The 25,946-nt window shown below is 39.9% G+C and overlaps 1 protein-coding gene across 1 annotated transcript; it reads left to right on the forward strand.

Moving 5' to 3' along the window:
* Nucleotides 1-2,469: 2,469 nt before the first annotated feature.
* On the forward strand, nt 2,470-23,990 carry FMO2 (flavin containing monooxygenase 2 (non-functional)). The gene is made up of 8 exons (XM_005867642.2): nt 2,470-3,250; nt 12,667-12,855; nt 15,505-15,667; nt 16,167-16,309; nt 18,623-18,822; nt 20,272-20,627; nt 21,177-21,249; nt 22,439-23,990. Exons 1-8 carry the CDS (start codon nt 3,119-3,121, stop codon nt 22,773-22,775), a joined length of 1,593 nt encoding a protein of 530 aa, XP_005867704.1. The 5' UTR covers nt 2,470-3,118; the 3' UTR covers nt 22,776-23,990.
* The last annotated feature ends 1,956 nt before the right edge of the window (nt 23,991-25,946 follow it).

Genomic DNA, 25,946 nt, shown 5'->3' on the forward strand with positions numbered 1-25,946 from the left:
CCACCAGTGGCACAAATTTTGCACCGGGCCTCTAGTTTTTTAATAAAAGAACACTGAGGACTAACAAGGGGCTAGGGAGCACGCTAAGCCAAAGGGCACTTCATTCTTGTCATTGGGTACTTAGCTAGATCACCAGTGAAATCCTTGTTTTGTACATGTGACTGTGTATAGTATGTGGGTGTGTGTATATGTTTGTGATTGAATCTAGTGTAAGGACTATAGCAGGCAAGCTCATTAACAAATTGAATAAATAAAACCTTTTTTACCAGCTCATTATCAATGACAGTAACAGATTTCAAATCAGATTGGTAGAAAGGCTAACAGTTAAGAATTGTTCTGTTTCAAGTTATCAGACACAAAAGAAACGATATATTCTTTTTAATTTTAAAGTGCAGTTGGTAAACAGTATTCTATCCGTTTAAGGTATACAACATAGTAATTCAACATTTATATACTTTATGATATGATCAACACAATGAGACTAGTAACCACCTGTCACCATGCAAAGTTATTACAATATTACTGACTATATTCCCTGTCATGTATACTACATCCTGTGACTTATTTTATAACTGAAAGTTTGTTCCTCGTATTCCCCTTCATCTTTTTCACCCATCCTCCTCCTGCCTTCCCTCTGGCAACCATCCATTTGTTCTCTAAACTCATAAGCCTGTGTCTGTTTTGTTTTGTTTGTTTGTTCTGGGGTTGTTGTTGTTGTTTCCGATTCCCATATAAGTGAAATCATGGTATTTGTCTTTCTCTGAGTTATGTTAACTAGCATAATACACTCTAGGTCCATCCACATTGCAAATAGCAAGATATAATTGCTGAATAATGAAATTTCTTTATTGTTGAATAATAATCCAGTGTGTGTGTATGTGTGTGTGTGATCTTATTTATCCATTAGTCTATTAATGGAAACTTAGGTTGCTTCCATATTTTGGCTATTGTAAATACTGCAATAAACACAGGCATGCATATATTTTTTGAATTAGTGTTTTCATTTTCTTCAGATAGACAGCTGGAAGTGGAATTACTGGATCATATGGTAGTTCTTTTTTTGTGTGAGAAACCTCTCTATTGTTTTCTACAGTGGCTGTACCAATTTGAAATCTCACCTACAAGGCAAAAGGGTTCCCTTTTCTTGACATCTTTGCCAATGCTTGTTACTGTTTGCTGTTTTTATAATAGCCAATGTGACAGGTGTGATGTGATATCTCACGGTGGTTTTGAGTTGAATTTCTCTGATGACTGTGATGTCTTTTCATGTGTCTGTTGGCCATCTCTATGTCTTCTTTAGAAAAAAATATCTAGTCAGGTTGTCTGCCAATTTTTTAATCTAATTGTTTGGGTTTTTGATATTTAATTGTATGAGTTCCTTATATATATTGGATATTAACCCCTTATCAGATATATCATGTGCAAATATATCTAATTCAGTGGGTTGCCTTTTCATTTTGTGGATGGGTTCATTCACTATCAAAGCTTTTTAGTTTTATATAATCCTATTTGTTTATTTTTGCTTTTGTTGCTCTTGCCTGGGGAGACATGTCCAAAAATATATTTCTAAGACCAGTGTCAAAGAGTTTATGCCTATGTTTTCTTCTAGGAATTTTAGAGTTTCTGATCTTACATTTAAGTCTTTAATCCATTTTGAGGTGGGGTGTTTTTTAATGTGGTGTAAGAAAGTGGTCCTGTTTCATTTTTTTGCATGTAGTTATGCAGTTTTCCCAACACCATTTATTGAAGAGCCTGTCTTTTCCCCATTGTATATTTTTGCTTCCTTTGTTGCAAATTAGGTAAGTCTTCTTAATTAATGGTAGTGCTAATAACAGATTGTAAAAAGATTATCCAGTTCTATATTAATCCAAAAAGAGGGCAATGGACAGGAAGATCTTAGAAGGACCACTAGATTCATCCAAGCCAGTGTACCCACAAGCAGACAGATCAAGATGAGATATGAATCTAGTCAGGGTAAGCAGTCTAGGAAGAGATAAGCATGGTATGCTAGGACCTGGAAGTTGTCAAGTCTAAGAAAGCCAAGCCAAAAAAAAATATGTCATTTCTGAGAAATCCAGGGACACAATCTGTTTTATTCATCTAGACACAGTGATATGCCAGAAATATTGTCTAATACACAGAACTGAATATTTGTGAGATGGATAAATAATCTATCAACTAAATGGAATTCATATAGCCATTAAAAATGCAGCTATGGATATAAAGGTACTGAGATACTGGAAAGTGAAAAATCAAATTGGAAATCATACTTAGCTTGTGATTTCATTTTTGTTTGTGTGTGCATAGGTGTATGTATATAAATATCTGGAAAGATATAGCAAATTGTCAACAGTGGCTAAATTTATCTCTGTATGACAGAGTTAAGGGTAATTTCAACTTCTTTTCATTTATCCATATTTGCCTATTTGCTAATTTGCAAATGAACATTGTCTACATCCACTACAAAAATGGTTTTTAATCTATCTGTATGATATGTTTGTAAGTGTATATATAGTGTTGGTACTATAAAGACATTTTACCACTACCCTGGACCTCAAAATATGGGCTCCTTGCTTGATTTCATAACTAACGAAATCCTTGGAGTTTCCACTGGCAGAATGCTGGGGTAAGAAGCTCCTCCCATTTCTCACTGCCTCCTCCAACTCTTAAAACCCTTCTGACTGCCTAGGAGCACACAACCGACAACGCAAACCATTGTGTGTGAGAGACAGCGACAAAAAGGTAACAACAAAGGTAAGGGTAACAGCTGGGGGAAGAAGCTGACAAGGAAACGCTCAGCTCTAAACTCTAAGGCTCTCAACTGCAGTGAACAGAACTGCAGATCTGGCTCATCTCCCTAGAACTTGGTCATTGAACCACTTGGCTTTGTTAAGTGGGTTGCTTTTAAATGTTGAACCAAGACTTTGTAAACAAGGCTTGCAATAAAGCCCATGAGACTTTGGAATTTGACTACTGAGGCATTTTATTCCATTCCAGCTGGTTATTAAATTACCACTACTGTAGCGTTTAAAGCCGGTTACCTGACCACAACCTTACGACTCTCTTCTCTTTTGCCCCACTGAGAGCCACTGACTGACCAACTCTGTGACAGGAGACCATGGCAAAGAAGGTGGCAGTGATTGGAGCTGGTGTCAGTGGACTGATCTCTCTGAAGTGCTGTGTGGATGAGGGACTCGAGCCCACCTGCTTTGAGAGGACCGAAGATATTGGAGGACTGTGGAGGTTCAAAGTATGTGAGATCTTCTTGTTTCTTGCACAGGTTGTGCTGCTATTACAGGGGGAAGCATAGCTACTGATGAGCCTTATGGAGGGATTCCCTAAGCAACTTTGATCAGATTTACTTCATGCAGCTATACAGGAGCTGAAAAAAATAGGCTAGCATCTCTCCCAGGTCATTACTATTCTTACACATACGTGGCAAAGCCAGGCATGTGAAGGATCTCTTCTTATGCCTCTATCTTGCAGCCCATTCTTTTGGTCATTCTCAAAGTAATATGCTAGTATTAGAGAACTTACAAAATAGAAGTGACAGGAATTCTTTTTAAGACACCACTTCTATTCCAATCACTGAGCAAATGCTTTTTTAGAAAGTGTGCTCTTATTACTAATGATTTTTACTTTTCTCTGACAAAGAGACCTTGTTTGCTTAGCTTTACTGATGACACTCTAGTGTTACTGCTGGGAAACTCTTTAACTATACTATTAGTATACTCTATTCATTCAATTCATGCTACTAGCCAAATATAAATATTGGTAATGCTAGGTGTCCTTCAGAATTTGTATCAAAATTAGAAAAATACATAGAGAGCTATAAAGATTTATAATTATTCCTCCCCAATTTTTTTGAATGAGTACTAGCTTACCACCTTCTAGGTGTGAGATCTTTGGCAAATTATTTACATCCTGTGTCTTCGTTTTCTCAGTTGTAGAATAAAGATATTAACAGAAAAATGTAATTATCTCAGTGCTATTTTAAAGATTAAGGGAGATCATTCCTATCAAAAACTTATAATAGAGTACAATAAATGTAGCTACCATAACTATGTTTGTATTTTATAGACAAGCAAATAGAAACAGAGAGGGTAAATGATGTGGTCACGGTCACATAGCTGGAGGAACGGGCATTCAAACCTGGGTCTCCGTGACTCCTAAGCAGCTAAATCCCTACTTATACCTAAGTCCTAATTTGCACTCTTGCTCAAACAAAACCTCAGCTCAGAACTGGAATGACAAGCTGAGGATTATGTATCAGGCACATTAAAATGAGGGATTAAAATAGGTGGGAACATCCCAAACAGGAGCAAACGGACTGAGAGCATGAAAAACAGACTTTCATATTGGCAGAGACCATCTGAAGTGCTCTTCCTGCAAACGGACCGATTAAGGGGATGGGGAGGACATCCAGCAAACTGGACATCCAGTTCAAACTGAATTTTATGCCAAAGGGGATTTTTTTCCACATTGAGTTTCTCAAAGGGATCTGACTATAGGACATACCTGGGGGTTTCTTAAAATACTAAATTTTGAACACCAGCCCAGACTTCCTTAATCAAAATCTTCTGAGCGGGGAGGACCCTATTCTTAACAAGAGTCTCTAATGAATCCCATGATGAGACAAGTTTGGCAAATATTGCACAAATGTTAAATTTTTTAAATCTGTTCAATTCAGTGATCCAAGCACAGCCAGAACTAAGATGGAAAGATTGATACTTATGACAGAACAGGTAACTTTACAGAGAGGAAACTGGAAAAACAGCTGAATCACATTCATTTTTTATGAGCATCTGCTCATTAAAATCAAAGTAGCTTTTCTTGAGCAGGTGAACATTCCTGTTTTAACCAAAGATGTGCTATTTTTGCCCACTCTCAGTTCACGTGGAGATCCCATTTGGGGTTCTACCCCCCAGGTAGATTTTTTACCCTAAGGAAGAATGCGAAATTATAACAAATCTCTATTTAATAATAAATTTGTCATTGTTTTGTTTTATTACCTGACTTGGGATTTAAAATCAAAGAGTCAATGTCCCTTACTTAATTATCATTGGTTTGGCAGCAGAAGAATGAGAGTTCTTTTTAGTGATCTGTCAAAAAATATGACTTGGTGAACTCTAGGAAGGTGCCCCAAAATATTTCTCCTGCTCTCCTATTCTGGTAGTAGAGATGACTTCCTATCAATTAAAAAAGTTAGGACTAAAATTTAAATTAATTAAGTCTTCTATATAATAGAGGCCTAATATGCAAATCGACTGAACGGCACAACCACCAGTGGAACGACCATTCACTATGACATGCACTGACCACCAGGGGGCAGACACTCAACGCAGGAGCTGCCCCCAGGCTGCAGGCGCCAGGCCAGCCAAGGTGGGTGCCAGTGAGGGCCCCCCAATCACGCCACCAGTCGCCCTGCAGAGGAAGGTGACCAGCTGTGGTGGCAGGGGTCAGGGCCAGCCAGGGAATGTGTCATGCCACCCCCTGATCACCCCACTGGTCACCTGCTGCAGAGGGAGGAGAGTGGCGGAAGCGGCGGGGGGCGGAACTGGTGAGCAGGTGGTGCCAGGCCGGCCAAGGCAGGTGCCAGCAAGGGCTCCCTGATCACCCTGCTGGTCACCCCATAGATCGGCCCTGATTGCCAGCCAGGCCTAGGGACCCTACCGGTGCACAAATTTCATGCACTGAGCCTCTAGTATAGGATATAAAAGGCTAAGTGTCCGTCTGTCCGACTGGTAGCTATGACATGCACTGACCACCAGGGGCAGACACTCAATGCAGGAGCTACCATGACACACACTAGCCATTTAAAAATAAACGGCACCAGGGACCTGGCGCTGACAAACCAACACTCAGCTTCCCCCAATTGGGACACAGGCCCCGCCACCACCATGGAGTGACAACCTACCAAATCTCAGCCGATGCTGCCAAAATGCTTCCCACAGCCCAGCCCAGCCCAGAAATGCTGGCTGTGGGTGCTGGGTGATGCCGTCACATAGCAATGCCAGACTTCCTCTCCCTAGTGACTAGCATCCTTGGGGTTTCTTCAGCCCAGGAATCCAACTTGCTTTATAGCCAGGTGCAAACGTTTTACAGTTTAACCTAATGTTTGTGAAACATTTTCCCAAGCCTCATCTCATTTGATCCTCACAGAAGTCCTGGAGTAGGTAGATAGGTGACTCGGTAGAATCCTATTTTCATTAGCAAGATGTGAATAGCAATATTAAAATATTTTTTTAAATTAATTTCCTTTCAATGTGCATGAATCTGTGCACTGGGATACTAGTCACTAGTATGTATATATATATTTCAGAAATGGAGAGAAAGATAGAAACATCACTGATAAGAGAGGATCATTGATCAGCTGCCTCATGCATGCACCCCACTGGGGATCACAACCCTGGCATGTACCCTGACCAGGAATCAAATCATGACCTCCTGGTTCATAGGTCGACTCTCAACCACTGAGCCAAGCTAGCTGGGCCAGCTATGGCTCTTCTTGATATATTATCCTGAATGTTTTCTTTTTAAAAATCAAGAATACTATTAAAATTCAAATGGAATTATACGACTTGTGACATTATGGTTAGAAAACATGAGAATTCCAATTGTAATGCCAAGTATATGAAGTCTGGATCTTCAAATTATTTGTGGGGTATCAGTATCTCTAACCATGAAAGAACATGACTATCTAAACTGGGATGACTGTGAAAGAAAGATGCATCATTTCTTTCATTCTTCATTTTTTCAAGCATCTACCTCAGACAAAAGAAATGCCTTCTCTGCTTGCCTTATCTTCTTATACTGCATCTGTAAGCATTCACAAAGAGTCAGAAGGCTAGTTTTAGCTTAGAAAAGAGTATTGTTTTCAAAATAGCAAACATAAATACATAAGTAGCAATATTTATTTAAGAAACATTGTGCTGATTTTGTTTGCAATCTGTACTTGTAATTCTCTGGTTAACTATTAAATTCAATGGGGATAGAATCTACTGAATAAACGTGGCCAGTGCAGTTCAATGTACCACACATCTTGTAAAGAATAATGAGATGTCTTTTTGTTGTTGTTGAGGAGTGTGTGATTTGATGATGTGAAGCTATTGACCACTTGTTATATCCATGCATTTTTTTATTGAACTCAGATAATTATTTACTGCCCATGTCCTTATTTCAACAGATTTCATTTTATCCTGGGACTATGGATGATCTGTCAAAAAATGACTTGGTGAACTCTAGGAAGATGCCCCAAAATATTTCTCCTGCTCTCCTATTCTGGTAGTAGAGATGACTTCCTATCAATTAAAAAAGTTAGGACTAAAATTTAAATTAATTAAGTCTTCTATATAATAGAGGCCTAATATGCAAATCGACTGAACGGCACAACCACCAGTGGAACGACCATTCACTATGACATGCACTGACCACCAGGGGGCAGACACTCAACGCAGGAGCTGCCCCCAGGCTGCAGGCGCCAGGCCAGCCAAGGTGGGTGCCAGTGAGGGCCCCCCAATCACCCCGCCAGTCACCCCACAGATCGGCCCTGATCGCCAGCCAGGCCTAGGGACCCTACCCATGCAGGAATTTCATGCACCAGGCCTCTAATTAGGTATAAGATAATTAAGTACATAAATCCATGGGAGCTGTAATAATGTCACATTTCAAACCTGGCTTACAACTATATTCAATATAGAAATGTAAACAATTTTCTCTAACCAAAGAAGACAAGGAATCTCTCTGCAGAGTGAAACATACAATGGACAAAATTTCAGAAGCCAGTGAGGCCAGTGAGGCTCTTGATTACCAGGAGACCGGACTGCCAAAGGGAGGAGGTACTGAAAAGGAGGCTGAGGCCTCCACACCACTCCAAGACACTCCTCCATCCAAAATCAATTTTGAAAACAGATTATTCTTTAATTTCCATAATTACACAATCCTTCTACAATTACATACCACATTTAGTGGTGACAAGTTAAAACAAAATTTAAGAATCCTTGTCCCACCAGGTCAGTGTGGCTCAGGGGTTAAGTGTTGACCCATGAACCAAGAATTCACACTTTGATTCCCAGTCAGAGCACATGCCCCAGTTGCAGACTCCATCCTCAGTAGGGGGTGTGCAGGAGGCAGCCAATAGTTGATTCTCTCTTGACACTGCCATTTCTAACTCTCTCTCCCTCTCCCTTCCTCTCTCTGAAATCAATAAAAGCATATTTTTAAAAAAGAATCCTTGTCCCATGCCCTGCTCAGAGGGTGCTGAATCTTCTAAAACAGCGGTTCTCAACCTGTGGGTCGCGATTATCCCATGCCCTGCTCAGAGGGTGCTGAAGCTTCTAAAACAGCGGTTCTCAACCTGTGGGTCGCGACCCCTTTGGGGGTCGAACGACCCTTTCACAAGGGTCGCCTAAGACCATCGGAAAACACATATATAATTACATATTGTTTTTGTGATTAATCACTATGCTTTAATTATGTTCAATTTGTAACAATGAAATTGGGGGTCACCACAACATGAGGAACTGTATTAAAGGGTTGCGGCATTAGGAAGGTTGAGAACCACTGTTCTAAAAGGTTCTTCAATACCCCCTAGTGGCAGCTTTGGAACATGGAATGAGAGTTTTTGACTCTCATGGGTAAATAATGTATTTCTAGCACTTTTTCCAACAAGGGGAAGCACTTCATCCCATGCAGCATCTCATTTTTCTTCACAATACTTCTGGGAAGTAGGTATTATGATTATTTTCACATGGGAAGAGGAAACTGAGATTTAGGATACGCAACTTGCCCAGAAGAACACTGGTGGTGGGAAAACAACAAAAGTGAAGGTCTGTAAGATTCCTGACCCCCTCACACTTAGTAATCTTACTGAGGTATTAAAAGACGAAAGCATAATCGTCCTTCAGCCATTAACCTGCTCTGCCTCCTTTATTGTTCCTAATAATTGTGCTCACAAGGAAGTTAGCAATATGGTACATTACTTTTGTGCATGTGTTTTTTTTAACATTTGGATATAATTATCATTTCCCAGTTACATATACAGCATAAGGATGAGGAGTACCAATCCCCATGCAGTCAAAAATTCACATGTAAGTTTTTACTCCCCCAAAACTTACTTTCTAATAGCCTACTGTTGACCAGAAAGCTTTGCCAGTAACATAAACAGTCAATTAATACATATTTTATATATGTATGCATTGTGTACTGTATTCTTATAATAAACTAAACTAGAGAAAAGCAAATGTTATTAAGAAAATCATAAGGAAGAGAAAACACATTTACAGTACTGAATGTATTTATTGAAAACACTGACGTATAAATGGATGCAACCTGAAACATCACTGTTAGGTCTGATCAAATAATTGAATCGATGCCCCTCCCCTGGGAACTGATCTTTAGGCCACTTCACAACGGACATTCCACTTGCTAAAACCATTATCTCTCCCCTCCGGACTTTCCCAGAATCCAGACCTGCACAGAGAATTCTCCACCCAGAAAAAGCCCGCCTACAGTCCTTTAAAAACCTCTGACTCCCTGTCTTTGGATGCTGGTGCCATTTGGGGGCTCAGCCCAGCTGGTATCCAGATGACCTAATAAATTCATAATTCTTTACCCCTTTTGGCCACGTGTGTTCCTTCTTTGGTGACCCTAACAATCACTTTCTGTCTTAAAACGTGACTCCCTCAAGATCCAATATGCCAAACCAATTTGAAAAGGAATTGTGATGTCATCATCAATTCCCTGACAAACTACAAAAGTAAAGCCCCCAAAGGAGAGCCTTGCCCCAGCTCTGAAATTCTTGGAGGAGCCCAGACATCAGAATCGGTTCTTCTCATTGCTTAAAATTGACCTGACAGAGAAGCCAACCACATTTGAAAGCCAATTTATTGGCACTTTAAAAAAATCCAATATGGTGGCTCTAGTATAATAGTCCATCTTAGTTTAAACCCTGACTGGATTAGTAGTAAAAACTCTAGTGGGCTGTAATAATAGCAACAGAGGCAAACATGCATTGAGCACTCATTAGCACCAGGCATCATGCTAAGCACCCTAATCTCATTTAAAACCTCATAACAATTGTGTGATGTCAGGATTATTAATGAATCCCATTTTACAGGGGGAAAAATGAGGAAACTGACTTATGTAATTTGCTCACAAAGAGTCAAGATCCATTAAAAAGCCATTAAAGTTCACAGAATTAGTTTATCAACCCAGTGTAATCCAGAGCCTTTCTGTTTAACTCTATTCTATACTACTTATAAAATTATCTGATCTTGAGGGGAAAATATTTTTATTTTTGCTTTATGAAATATTTCTGATTTTGAGAACTTGGTTGGATAAGAAACTCAGATATTCAGCCTTGCCAAGAATATTGTGTTAAATCATGCTGAGCCTTCCAGAAATATTTTACACAATCAGTTTGACTCCAGGATTATGCCATGTGAAGCCAGTGGTCGAAAACAGAAATAGCCAGAGGTTTTTAAAGAACTCTAGGCAGGCTTGTTCTGGGCGAAGAAGTCTCTGTGCAGGTCCAGATTCTGATTTATCATTCATCCAGTTCAGATTATTGTATCTTTGTATATGAGACAGAAACTTTTCATATTTTAATACAAACTCCCTTCACATTCTAATACTTACATACAGTTTACAATAACATCATACCAAACCCTAATCACCTAGAAAACTGGCATACCCTCATCAGACTAGTTTTTACCAAGTCACTTGAAAGTGCGACAAAGTTATAATCTGAGCCTTGATTCTGGAACTGAATATATTTTAGAAGATCAAACTTTTTGGCAAAAGTAATCTAGAGCCAGACTGGTGTGGTTCAGTGGTTGAGCATGGAACCTATGAACCAGGAGGTCATGGTTCGATTACTGGTCAGGGCACAATCCCCAGGGTAGGGCATGCAGGAGGTAGCCGATCAATGATTCTGTCTCATCATTGATGTTTCTATCTCTCTCTCCTCTGCCTTCCTCTCTGAAATCAATAAAAATATATTTTTAAAATAATAATAATCTAGAAAATATAAATACATTGCTCATTATGAAAGGCATTTGACTCCTGTATTGAGTTGGCCTGAGTGGGTAGGTGGATGGATGGATGGATGGATGGATGGATGGATGGATGGATGGATGGATGGATGGATGGATGGATGGATGGATGGATGGATGGATGGATGGATGGATGGATGGATGGATGGATGGATGGATGGATGGATGGATGGATGGATGGATGGATGGATGGATGGATGGATGGATGGATGGATGGATGGATGGATGGATGGATGGATGGATGGATGGATGGATGGATGGATAAATGGATGGGAAAGAAAGGGAGATAAGGAATGTGTGAGGCAAAAGGATCTTTACAAACTTAGACCCACATTTAGCAAGGATTCTACATACTGCTCTTCAATGACATGATCTGAAAGCAAATATAGTTTTAGCTTTGGTGACTCATGTTGAAACTAATAACCCCTGTGAAGCACAATACATATAAAGAGCAGGCTCCGTCTGTCATGTATAAAAGAGTCAAGATCCCACAGTTTACTTTTTCTTAACTCTTTGAAAGTGAAGAATAGCATGAAGAAATAATGTGGAGTCATTACAGTCAAGTTGATAAATTACCAAAATCAAGTAGGTTGAGGAATGAGGAAACAATTCTGTTGTTTAACTAGCCTGGGAACTTAAACTTTTTAACTTTCCAGTCCTGCGCCAATGCCTGGTTATACATTAAACCTCTAGACAACCCTCTGGTTACCCCCTAAAGGACTAAGGAAAAAATGTTCATGTATCCAGACCAACTGACATCCATTATCCAGAGCACTGGTCTTAGAGAATTACTATCTTGGATCAATCCAGAGGCTAAGAATGCAAGACTGATTCTTCCCAAGAATGTACTTTTTACTCTAAGAACTCATAGCTTTTCTTTCTTCTTTGGAACACTCTGGGCATTACCTAGTTGTGTTCCCCATTTGCAAACTCTAAGACCCTTGAAAAATCTTTATCATGTATTTCTAGCAAAGCCTCCAGACTTCTTTTGAGTTTGTTTGACAAAATCAAGTACAACTTCTTGTACAGAAAATGTCAGAAAACTCAGGTGTGATAGTGACTGTGTCTATGTCAATAGGTTAGAGCAGCTATGCTAGGTGCCTTTCTTATAGTGCAGTGAGAAGTGAGCTGAAACTAATGGTTTTGTTGATGCGTATAGCTTCTTCAATAACAACAGACACAGTCATGGAACAGCTGATACCCCCAATTTTAGCAGCTGAAGGTATCCACTTTAATTGAATGAATACCATTATGTTCTCTGACCAATGTTTCACAATGTATTGGTTCTTAAAGAGGTGGAAGGTGGGTATAGCCTCCCCAGGGGAAATTTCAGAAAGGGTTGGTTGTCACAATAGCTGACATTAAAAAGGTAGAGACCTGGGGTGCTAAATATCACCAAAGAAGGATGGTTCCCACTCCCAAGCCCACCAATAGCAATAGCCCCTCCAGTGAGCCACATTGAAAGGCGCCACCTGGGGCCTACCACACAGGATGATGGACATGTATACTGCACCCAAAGGGATCACATCACCCAGGGGTCAGATTTGGAAGAAGACTAGGAAACCCAGGGAATTTTTAAATGCATGATTATCACTTTTATTTGATTCTTTAGGAAAATGTGGAAGATGGCCGAGCGAGTATCTACCAATCTGTCATCACCAACACCAGCAAAGAAATGTCCTGTTTCAGTGACTTCCCAATGCCTGAAGATTTCCCAAACTTCCTGCACAATTCTAAGCTCCTGGAGTATTTCAGAATCTTTGCCAAAAAGTTTGATCTTCTAAAATATATTCAGTTCCAGGTATTGTATTTTGGGGGGAATTGATTTCTCTACATTCGTTCACATCACATTTAAAGAGAGAAGTTACTCTGATAATGAAAGAGATTGTGGATAAAACAAAGTATTGCAATCCAATTATTTGCTGAAAGATGAGAGCATGATAGAAAACCCAAAAAGAATGTCATTACCCTGATGCTATAAATTGTACACATTAACAGAAGAGAAAAATCATCTGTTAAAAGTAAAGGTTTGGCCCTAACCGGTTTGGCTCAGTGGATAGAGCGTCGGCCTGCGGACTCAAGGGTCCCAGGTTCGATTCCGGTCAAGGGCATGTACCTTGGTTGCGGGCACATCCCCAGTAGGGAGTGTGCAGGAGGCAGCTGATCGATGTTTCTCTCTCATTGATGTTTCTAACTCTCTATCCCTCTCCCTTCTTCTCTGTAAAAAAATCAATAAAATATATTTTTTTTAAAAAGTAAAGGTTTGAATGATGATGATAATGATAAGGAAACTGCATTTAAACTAATATTTGTAACCACTGAAGAATCCTATCCTCATTTCCCTTTAAAAAAACATACGGGAAAAAAATAATCAACAATAAAAACACCAATATCTCACTTAACATGCTGAATTTTTATCAATAACCTACACTCTGAGAACTACTAACTGTGCTTAGGAAATAAAGTTTAAATTACATCTCTGAATACATAACTCCTAATGGAGCTTAGGGTGTTTTTTTTTAACACATCTCAGTTTCTCGGTAATTTTAGTTTTGCTCCAGGTTTGTATTATATTAATTTATAATAGTTGACTTTGGTGAAAATCTTTAATTGTATTTGTAAGCACAATTAAAATGTCCATGCCAGGCTGGTGTGGCTCAGTGGTTGAATGCTGACCTATGAACTAGGAGGTCACAGTTCAATTCCCAGTCAAGGCACATGCCTGGATTGCAAGCTCAATCCCCAGTGTGGGGCGTACAGGAGGCAGCCAATCAATGCTTCTCTCTCATCATTGATGTTTCCATATCTCTCTCTCCCTCTCCCTTCCTCCCTGAAATCAATAAAAATATATTTTTTTAAAATATCCAGTCCCATCTAATGTAGTTTTTCCCAAATTCCTGGTAACCCATCCTATAAATGACAGACCCTTTATATCAGAAGCTTTTATAGATCTTTGTCTACTTAGCTACCAATCTATTTAATAGATGTATTGCCCTTTCATGACATGTAATTTATAGTCTCTTTTTGTTGTTGTTGTTAATCCTCACCTGAGGCTATTTTTTTTCATTGATTTTTAGAGAGTGTGGAGAGAGAGAGAGAAAGAGAGAGAGAGAGAGAGAGAGAGAGAGAGAGAGAGAGAAACATTGATCTAAGAGAGACAGATTCATCAGTTGCCTCCTGCACTTGCCCCAACTGGGGCTGGGGATCAAACCTCCAACCCAGGTACATGCCCTTGACTGAGAATCAAATCCGTGACCCTTTGGTGTGTGGGCCAACACTCTAACCTTTAGCACACCAGCCAGAACAATAGTCTCTATTCTTTTAAAGATCATGTTAGAGTTGCAAGGAAACTAGTTTTCTTGTTCACTGTGTCACCGCTGCAATTGTTTTCTGGAGGCTGGAGAGGGGTAAGGAAAATGCATTTCCGTGTATTGGTCTCTGAGTTGGTATAAGCCCTAAGAAGTTAGGGCTCAACTCAAAATGTAAATGACTCTGTGGCATGTCTAATCACCTTCTCAGTGATACTGAAGGTGTTTGTCCTCAAACCACATTTTGAATAGCAAGAATCCACAGGACTTTAGCTAGTATACTACTCTGGACTACAAATCTGAAATCTTTACTCTCTGCTGAAAATGCCCAGACGTTTTATAGTACTTTTGTAAGCTTTATACTAATATTCCATATACATTTTTAAAATTTGAAGTCTCAAAAATTAGCAATGCTACATTTTGAAAAATATCTGAAAATGTGAAAAGCATGCATAAGAGACTCAAATACTTGCAAACAGGAGAAGTATGCCACTCCTCTGAAAGTGAGAAAAGCTTTGCTTCCATTTGACATTGTTCTTAAATACATCAGACATACGACCTTCATATATACTTTTAAAAACTCACAGATCTCCAGACAGTAAGCTACATTTTAAAAAATCAATGAACCAATAAATTATTTCATCCAAATGAGATCATGAACAGTATTGCTATCGTGATTTTCCCTGTTCTAAAAATATAAAATATACCATTCACGGAGTGCTGACAATATGCCAGTCGCTATGCAAATCGCTTCTCATGAAACATCTTCTCTAGCACAGTGTCCGCACAGAAGTGGACACGTGAAAGGTTCTTGATAAATATTATGTGATCACTTGAATGATAAACATGTATTTTGCCCAGAGCTTACCAGCCACGCCTGCATCTCGCTCCAGTTCTCATTCAGTCACCTCAGTGGGGGCTCTCGCACAAAGCAGCATGTCCTCAGTTGGTATCTCCCTGCCAAAGAAGAATGAGAAGGCTGAGCTTAGCAGTCTTTGCCTTAACTGGCTTGAGATGGATTCAAATGGAACCTAAATTGTATCAAACATTGCATTCTACTCATCCCCACTCCTCAGGGCACTGGACAAGGCCCCTATATGCCAGATTAATTCTCAAGGATGCCTTCTCTATGTTTGTTTAAGACAACCGTCCTCAGCGTGAAAAGATGCCCGGATTTCTCATCCTCTGGCCAATGGGAGGTTGTCACCGAGAGCAAAGGCAAGGAGCAAAGTGCCATCTTCGATGCAATTATGGTTTGCAGTGGCCATCACATCCTCCCTCGCATCCCACTGGAGTCATTTCCAGGTGAGGCCTAGGGGATGCCCAGCTTTTCAGAGCAGGTGTCCAGGTACTTTCTATGCAGTTTGGAATGATCATCTTTGTTTCTGCTACACAGGAATCCAGCTAACCTCCTCCAAAGTCAAGATGTCAGAGAATTCATATCCACATTGCCTCCATGTTGGAGAGGCCCATTTAGCCATGTGCCTGCTTTGGCCTTTTTCTATCCTGCCAAACAGCTGTGACTTTGTTCTGTCCCTGGAGCCTTTTCTGCAGAACCATGCCCATGGACAGAGTTAGTGGGGGAAGTTCCTGGAAACTCTTTTGGTCCTGGACCATATGCTTAACCTAACATTTCTTATATGCTTTCTACTTTGAGTTTATCAATTGGCCTTGCTATTATAACTCCCCTCAGAGAGGAAGAGGCAAAAGAAATGATTAACCCCAGGAAGGAAAAGTTGACAATGCAGTTTTCTTGACATTAATTTGACATAGTTGACAGGCTTCTCTCTTTTTCCTCCTGAAGGTATAGAGAGGTTCAAAGGCCAGTATTTTCACAGCCGCCAATACAAGAACCCAGACGGATTTGAGGGGAAGCAAGTCCTGGTGATTGGAATAGGAAACTCAGCCTCAGATATTGCCGTTGAGCTGAGCAAGAAGGCTTCTCAGGTGCAAAGCTCTCTGCTTACCTTGTACCTTGGAGGAAAGGAAAGGAGAGGGGGCACATTGGAAAATCTGAGCCATGTAATCAAGGCTCCATTACTCCTTAACTGGTTGGTTGGTTGGTTGGTTGGTTGGTTGGTTGGTTGGTTGGTTGGTTGGTTGGTTGGTTGGTTGGTTGGTTGGTTGGTTGGTTGGTTGGTTGGTTGGTTGGTTGGTTGGTTGGTTGGTTGGTTGGTTGGTTGGTTGGTTGGTTGGTTGGTTGGTTGGTTGGTTGGTTTCTCCATTGATTCATGTGGCATCAGAAAATCTGTATGTCAAGAAGCCACAGTTTACCTCCCAGCTCTGCCACTATCAGCTGTGTAACCTAGGCTGAGTCATTTCACTTCTCTGGGCTACAGTTCTCTCACTTTGAAAATGGGAAGTTTTGACCAGATGACTTTCAGCCTAAGAAGCCTTGTTTCCACCCAGGGGCCTTAGTGAAAAGCTGACCTGTTCATATCTGGGGCGGGGGGAGCAGGGGCATTTAGAAATTTAGTGCACAGTTGAATTATATTTGAAATGTAAATAATCCTCAGTTATCCAAAGATTATGAAAAGAAAGATTAAATAGTCAGTAAGACTCCCAACCAAGATCATAGATATGTAGGTGCACACTGAGCCCTTCCAACCACTTTCATCTTTGTACCTGCTCAGGAATGACACAACTGAGCTGTGAAGGAGTCAAACATTACAAGATGTAGATAATGCTGACATCGATGATTGGGAAAAACAGAAAATAAACCCCTTCCAGTAGGACAGTCCTAGGCAAAGATGGGAAAATAGCTAGGGTTCCTCTCCCCAAAGCATTCCCTCCCAACAGGGCCTGGGCCCAGGAGCCCTATCACCTGTACACTAGCCTCCTCAGCTTGGCTTCTTCTGGCTACACAGGACTTACATACCTATGTCCACAACCAGCAAAACTGTCCTGTTCTGAGTCTCAGACTTTCAGGGCTTGAGATGCCAGGTGGCAAATATGATAAACAAACATGGTGTATTCCCAGATTAATGAAGGGTTTACACTGGAACCTGTAAAAGTCATCTATCCAGTCAGTGCCAAGGAAGAAGGGGAAACAGTAAGTATTGGGAAAAGACACTCATGGAAATATTTCACAAGCTAAGGAGTTGAGGTCCTTCCCAGCAAAATTGGTCTCCAAATTCTTGTTTACTCCAGACATGTGGCACTACACGAAACTCCTCTCCTCCAGCCTAAATTTGCAAAGTAATAATAGCTAGCAGACAATAGTTTAAGTACTTTCTTTATATCACCTGATTTAACCTGCATAATAATCCCATGAGGCAGGTACTATTAATATCCCCATTTTACAGAAAGAAAAACTGAGGCACAGAGAGGTTGAAATAACTTGCCCAAGGCAACACAGCCTGTACGTGGTGGGGCTGGGATTCAAATCTAGGGAGTCTAGATGCAGAGTCCTGGATCTGGAGTCCATGATCATAAACACTTAAGTGAACTGGTTTTCTTACACATGAATCATAGTTAACTGTTTATCTGGGACCACCTTATACATCAGAATTCATAGAATGTCAGGTAAAATTTGAAAGCAATTCAAATATGCATTTGGGCAATGGGGGGGGGCGGTAACAGTAAGCAAGGTAAACCACCTATCTGGAAATATGTGTATATATATAATTTCAAAATGAGAGAAATCTGAGTAAGCAAGGTAAAGAACATACCAGAAAGAAGACTCAGATGTATATTTCAAAAGAATGGAAATCACAATATACGTTCAGATTTTAACACTTAAAATACATAACTGTTCTTTTAAGTGTGGGAGGAAGCTGTCACCCCTTGGTATTCCCACTCCAGGGAAGTACAGATCTATGCATGCATGCCTATATAGTCATTGGGTTGTCTTGGTACCTTTCCTAGGATTTTAATTACTTTCCTTTACTATCAAAGAAATGTGGGCAGGTGGGAAGGTGAGAAGAGGGAAGGAGCACCAAACCACACCGTAAACGTGGTAAAGACCTGTGGATTTTATGATTGGTATTAGCCAGAAGATTTTCTCATGTTTTCAGGAAAGTTCTCAAGACTGTTGTAGTCTTCCTCTATCAATGTGAACGCCACTGGGTACTTCTTCTATGACAAAGTTGCCACAGAGCAGTGAAAACAAAATGGTACTTCACTTGGAAGTCAATCATCTTTAAGATAAAGCATTGCAGGAAATTCAGGGGCCATACATGTGATATATCACCTACATAGCAGATTCCTCCCAAAAGGGACGATGCCCTAACATAAACTGTCTTTCTCTTTGCTTGCCAGGTGTTTATCAGCACCAGGCAAGGTTCCTGGGTCCTCAGCCGTATCTCTGACTGTGGCTATCCCTGGGACATGGTGTTCCACACCCGGTTTCGCTCCATGCTCCGAAATGTCCTGCCACGAGCAGTTCAAAAATGGATGTTGGAACGGCAGATGAATCAGTGGTTCCACCATGAAAATTATGGCCTTGAGCCTCAAAACAAGTAGAGTTATTTTGCTTTTTTTATGGTATACTCATTGGTAAGCAAGGTTGTTAGAGGTGCCTCTCTTCACAAAGGGCCAAATTGCTAACATGGTAGCTCAAGCTTCAACCCAACAGTATGGGTATGGTATAGGTTTTGGAGTTTGAATTCCAAAAGTTGTTCTGTATGCATTTTAAAAGTGAATACTTAAGAAGATCAAGTAGAAATGGTATGAGCTGCTCCAAAAAAAGCAAAAGTAGGTCATGAAAAGAACTTTCTATTACCCAGAGCTGTCCAACGTCAGAAAGGCTGCTTAATGAGATTGTGACCTTCTTTTCAGAGGGTTGTGGTAGGAAACGTGTATCAGAGTCTCCATTCGATGATTTATGTTCTAACTCTGTGTATCATGGGGGTTCTTCCCATGGGCAGCTTTGAGAACATAATCACTGTCTCTTTGCAAAAATAAAAAATCTCTGTTCATCTCAAAGTTACACATCACCGAACTTATAAACTCAAGCAAACATTATAGATGTTTATTTTTCTTTAGTTGATAACAGGCTCCTCCCCTTAAAAGGCAACACAGAAGAGCTTTAGAATCTTTCAACAAATGCCATGTAACTGCTGTATGCTGAGATCTGAGATCTGTAGCATGTATTGCCTTAAACCTACAAGGAAGAGAATTTAAGAAATATAAGCAGACTTTGCTTCACTGCTCATGCTATCACATATGGAGATTTCATGGATACTTGAGATTAGCAACTATCCCCAGTATAATGCTATGCATTAATTTTCATACTGATTCGTTACTAATTTTTAAAACTAATGGGAATTTAATATGTTTTCCCTTTCTTACTTATGATCAGATAGAGTTTAAATGGAACAGCAAGATAATTAAAGGTAGATAACATAAAAGAATGTTAGAGCCCTAGCTGGTTTGGCTCAGTGGAGAGTTGGCCTATGGACTGAAGGGTCCCAGATTCAATTCTGGCCAAGGGGCCTGGGTTTCGGGCTTGATCCCCAGTGGGGGGCATGCAGGAGGCAGCTGATCAATGATTTTCTCTCACCATTAATGTTTCTATCTCTATCCCTCTCCCTTCCTCTCTGAAATCAATAAAAATATATTTTTTCAAAAAAGAATGTTAGAAACATCAATGGGCTAATAACCACTGGAATACTCAGCGAATGACCATAGGCACCTGCATTTTGTATAAGCCCTTGGGGATGCTTTCATTTTTTGAAATATCTTTTACCCCTATCACCCATATGTTTCCCCTTTGTTAAGGGAGAGATTTGTGACATGAAAATAAAGTCAGTTAGTAAATTCGGGGTCAAGTCAACTAATCAAGTTAGAAAGTTTTATGGATATTTGAGAAACCTCTTTATTTTCGGAGCCAAACCCACAAAATATCAAGACAGTTCAAGACTCCTCATTAAATGCTCCTTCTGAGTGTTTTCTTCTGTGTGTTTCAGATACCTTATGAAAGAACTTGTACTAAATGATGACCTTCCAAGTCGTATACTCTATGGAGCCATCAAGGTGAAATCAAGAGTGACAGAGCTCACGGAAACTTCTGCCATCTTTGAGGATGGGACAGTGGAAGAGGACATTGATGTCATTGTCTTTGCAACAGGATATACATTCTCTTTTCCCTTCCTGGAAGACTCACTTGTGAAAGTAGAGGATAATATGGTCTCGCTATATAAATACATGTTTCCTCCTCACCTGGAGAAGGCAACCCTTGCCTGCATTGGTCTCATCCAGCCCCTAGGTTCCATTTTCCCAACTGTCGAACTTCAAGCTCGTTGGGTGACAAGAGTTTTCAAAGGTAAGTTTTCAAAGGCTGGTAGAGTTTGCTCAATAATGAGTTTAGACAAGAAGATTGCCAATCTTGGCTGCTCTCTTAAGATTTACATCCTAAAAAGTTAGTGGAGACGTCATAAAATAACAAATACAAAGATATAATAGTAATCATTCCTTTAATATATTAGAAAGTTCTGTGAATTTTGGATGTGAGGGTGATCTGGCTGCGACATCTGTCACCCCATTGATCGCCAGGGTTAATTCCGCTGATCTGGCTGGCTAGGAGGGTGTCCCCCTCCTCCCTCACTGATATATGTGCGTCCCTACGAAGCTGCGTGCTAGGTCAAAGAGGTGTCCTTCCCCCCAAAGGAGAGGACCGGTCTTCGGTCAAGGGTATAGGAGTAGCTGGTATGTGCGTCCCTACGAAGCTGCGAAGCTGCGTGCTGGGTCAAAGAGGACGACCTTCCCCCCAAAGGAGAGGACCGGTCTTCGGTCAAGGGTATAGGAGTTGCTGAGCTCCCCCGCTAGAACCTCCAAACCAACCCACTACTTAAACCAGCCTTTTGTATTCTAGGCTTGTGTACCTTGCCCTCAGAGAGGGCTATGATGGAAGACATTATCAAGAGGAACAAAAACAGAATTGACCTGTAAGAATGTTTTTTTAATCTTTGCCTAGAACAGTGTTTCTCAAAGCACAGTGAGTACTCTACCCACCTGTGAGAACTAACTAGCTGTTCGTTAAAAATGCAAATTCTAAGGCCACAGCCCAGACCAACTGAATCGGAATCTCTGGATGAGACTGGACGTTTGTATTTTTTGAGTTCTTCCTACGTGATTCTTATATATAGTAGTTGAACAACTAACTACTTAAAGATAGGAATTTTACCAAATCAGAACATTTTCCCTTGACTGAATTTCATTTGTTTTGTATGATGCGCATATTCAATTCCATGTCTTCACTCACACTCTGTGTTTAGAAAGGGAATGGTGTTAATGTAAGAAACATTCAAACCTTTGAAGAATTTTTGTGAGTTTATTTGAGCTAATCTATTGACAATTGCCAGGAAGCAGAATCTCAACAGATTGAGATACTGCTTGGGAGAATGGCAGTTTTGTACCTTATTTTATACATTACAATCAAAAGAGGAGACAATAAAAAATGTATGTGAGTTACATGAAATCTATTGGTGATAGATTAAGGAGGTGGGAGAAAGCAAGGGGGGATTTCTGTGATTGGATAAAAAGTAAAATGATAGACACATACATGTGTGAAATGAAGGTTTGAGGATTACTACTTTGTGACTGAAGTGAAACGAGGTTCAAGTGGGTTAAGTCCCCTTGGAAAGTTGACTCACTGATGTATGTGACATGAAGGGGTTATCTCATGTCCAAATGCTCATTCATCTAACACTTATTGAGCATCATATGCCAGCCAGAGTGCCAGGGACTCTACTAATTTTACAAGCAAATATTAAGTGTCTCCTCTGTGCTTGCACTGGGCTAGGCTTTCATCTGTGTTACCTCATCAGTCTTGACAACAATCCTGACTAGTTGGTACTTTGCTTAGTAAATACCAAATAATCATCATGATTGTAAATGTTGTCACATTCCTCGAAGTCCCATGTATTTTACAGTCTACGGCCAATCTGAAATACAGGCTCTTTATTTTACAGTCTATAGTCAATCTGAAATACAGGCCTCCTGATGGGATAAACCGACACTTTCCATTTATTTGTTCACTCATTCCTTCACCCTGTCAATAGCTATCGAATGCCTTCTGTTCTTATATAACTTTGAACATCTTGTGAATCTGCCCTTCTCACTTTCTTCATTCAGGTTTGGAGAGAGCCCGAGCCAGATTCTGCAGACCAATTACATCGATTACTTGGATGAGCTCGCCGCGGAGATAGGTGCGAAGCCAGACCTCCTCTCTCTCCTGTTCAAAGATCCTAAACTGGCTGTGAAACTCTATTTTGGACCCTGCAACTCCTATCAGTATCGCTTGGTGGGGCCTGGACGATGGGAAGGAGCCAAGAGTGCCATCCTCTCCCAGAAACAAAGGATGCTGACGCCTCTAAAGACGCGCACTCTAGAGCCAGCTTCCAACTTCCCAGTTTCCCTCCTGCTGAAAATCCTGGGGCTTCTTGCTGTTGCTTTGGCCTTTTTTTTCTAACTTCAGGGTACTAACCCACCAGCTTGTGGCTTTATTATCAGTCAGTACCACTTAAAGGGGAAAAAAAAAGAAAGAAAAAATATTAAACATATATTCTAAAGTTGAGAGTTGAGAGGGAAAGAGTAAGAGAGGTACCTGCGGAGAATTAGCAGGATTAGGACTATGTATGAAACTAAAATAGTGTCATAAAATGTCTTTGCCATTTCACTCTTCCCTCAAGTTATCTAGACTCTCCAAAAAGGACAATCAAATAACACGGGCTAAATAGTGTCACCAGCCCTGATATAGGCCAGCTGTGCAGAAAATAGCAGAATTACACAGAATGAGGAGCAGGCCCCACTGTTTAAATCACTGGAAATTTTAAGTTACAGGTACATATTTAAACGCCTGTGTGATGCTCTGAACAGTCTTCCTATCCAGACTATTTGGTGACAAAATTCTCAGACATTAGGTCACACTCCATTTGCTTGGTGGGGAATCACTCAAAAATACTGGAGGAAAAAATGAAAATAGTCTTTAAAGCCATAGCAATACTACTCAGGCAGCTCTAAGAGTCTCATATCAAAAGCCAAGCATTTCTTATAATTCTTATATTTTCTTATATTTTTTATATTTTTCTTCTATGTTGACAGAAACACTGCTGTAAAATAAAAATAAACATCCCATGATAGTTATGTACTATATACTTAGTACTTATTATAGACTAGACATTGTGCTCTGTGCACATTACGTGTATTATATCATTTAATTCTCACAACAATTCCGGGAGATGGGTGCAGATATGAAATTGAGATTCATAGCAATTGAGTGACATGCACAAGACAAGACCATACAGATGGTCTTACGATGGAGCTGGGATTAGAACCCAGATTTGCTTGACTTCAGAACTAAAGACATAACCTTTCCCTATAATATACTTAATTACAAAAATCCCTAGTATTGATAAAGTACTGAGCAGTATATATTATTTACGATCATATATATATACTTTTGGAGGACAGCACTCCTTGTAAATATAATCCGATTATATTTGGTTTATAATTCAGCTAAACCTAAGAAGCATTTGAAGTAATTTTACAGTGAAAGGTACCTATACAATAACATTTAAGATCATCATTGACATTTTGGAAAAACAATCATCAAGGAGGAAAAGTATATTTCCCAAGTAGATGAAAAGCATTATGAAAACTGAGCCTTGTATTTAGTTCTAACCTTACAGATAACCTAGGCAAAAAGCTAAATCACATGTAATATTCGTCATCTGATCAAAGGAAGCATACCAGTTTGTCAGGAGAGACAAACATTTTCTTGAAACTGAAGTCCAAAAAAGACCCAAGCAATTCAATGTCAATAGACATTGAGCAATAAACATCTGGTTATGAAACATGCACTATATACCCACTGAGCTTTGGGAGATAAACTCGGCCATAGGCCCAGACCAAAGCCTTCAAAAAGAGGTAAAAGGTCAGAGGTTAAAGGATTTAGGCAAATTTCTGCTCTTACTCCTTCAAAGCCTCTGCTGACATTGTTCTTCACTTTGCCTGCATTTCTCTGTCAAAAGCCTAGAACAATGCACTGGCAATCTCTATCTGCTGAAACTTCTTCCTTAAAGTCCATTGAAATATCAGCATTTAAATGCAAGTTTGTTTAGTCATTGCTCCTGTCAGCAAATTCCTTTGGGGGGAAAAAATTTGCAGACAGTGTATATACTTAGTTCTTGATGAAAAACTGATTCCTTTACTAATTCTTAAAGATTATTTGCAAGCCATTACATTAATAATAATAATAATGTATCAACCAACCCTTTCTAGCAAGAGTAGTAAATCCAGCCTACCCCCTATTTCTGTATAGAAAGTGTTATTGGAGCACAGCCACAGCTATTCATTTATTATCTGTGGCTGCTTTCAAGCTATAATGGCCGAGTTGAGTAGTTGCAATAGAAAAAGTATGGCACACAAAGCCTAAAATATCTACTATCTGACCCTTTTCAGAGAACGTTCGCCAATCCCTGTTTTGCGATGTGCCAAATATTGTCCTAATTGTCGTAGCCTCATTCATCATTACCAGTACCCAGTAACTATGGATACCATCCTTCTTCTAGTGGAAGAGATTGAGAAACAATGGCCAGATCAATGCTGAATCAATGGAGGAAAACAGCTCCATTAGGGACAAAATTGTTATTAAACTTATATCCTTGAAAGAGGATGATCTCTCGAAATCTTTCCAAATATTGTTACCTTTTTAAAACAATAAATAGTTCATTTCCAGAGTCTGAGCTTGACTAAGGAAGACTCAGCCAATCTCTTATTTTGCCTCCATACATCCTGAAACGTGAAACTATCCCAAACAAACAGTCTGGGATAGCTTGTTCCAAACTATGACCCATAAACTATCTGCATTAGAACAGCTCAGGGAGCTTACAGAAGGGCAGGTTCCTGGATTTAAATGTAACAGTAATTCAAACCAGCTGAATTGGAATTTCGGATGGAATCTCCAGTCTTGATAAGCTCCCTAGAAGATTCTTGGGCACATTAAATTTAGGAACCATTCGTTTGAGTTCTCTCCAAAAATAAATAAATAGATAAAGTTGCTTTTAGAGATTAGCCCATGACGTTTTCCATATATCAGGGCCAAATTTCTCCTGAGGTATTTCTCCTGAGGTTCAGCCCTAGTGCCTTTTGCTATAGTCTACGATGTTAGCTGGTTATCACCCTCTTCCCAAATCTCTCCCTGTGGTCCCCTTACTAACCTTTCACTTTAATTCTCCTCCATATGGTATCTCCTTGATTTTCCTATCTAAACCCAATCACATTTGTTCTTTACAGAAAAATAAAGATATTTTTCAAATAAAACTCTTGGACCATGATTTGTGACAAATTTTCAAATAAAGAACATTTCTAACACTAAACCCAGACAGAATCCAGCATTCACATTATAATGAGGATGGCAAAGGTAGATTCTTCCAGCTCACTGGTCTTTCATCCTGAAAGCTACTGTTGCTGACCCGCACCCCCCAGTGCAGAGCTGTTGGCTGTTTCCCAAGAGGCAGATGTTTACATAGAACACAACTCACTTTCTTGTCCAGTCTGCCTTAGGAGCAGATCACAAACCCATGAGGTATAAAATAATAAAATAAATAAAATAAAATAAAATAAAATAAAATAAAATAAA

The sequence above is a fragment of the Myotis brandtii genome, unplaced genomic scaffold (genome assembly GCF_000412655.1).
Source record: "Myotis brandtii unplaced genomic scaffold, ASM41265v1 scaffold250, whole genome shotgun sequence".
NCBI classification, from domain to species: Eukaryota; Metazoa; Chordata; class Mammalia; order Chiroptera; family Vespertilionidae; genus Myotis; species Myotis brandtii.

Excerpts from the sequence above, each read along its gene's own strand:
- FMO2 (XM_005867642.2), top strand. The coding sequence starts at position 3,119 with ATGGCAAAGAAGGTGGCAGTGATTGGAGCTGGTGTCAGTGGACTGATC. Across the intron at positions 18,823-20,271 it reads GGCCTTGAGCCTCAAAACAA|ATACCTTATGAAAGAACTTG; the intron begins GTAGAGTTATTT and ends TGTGTGTTTCAG. Across the intron at positions 21,250-22,438 it reads AACAAAAACAGAATTGACCT|GTTTGGAGAGAGCCCGAGCC; the intron begins GTAAGAATGTTT and ends TTCTTCATTCAG.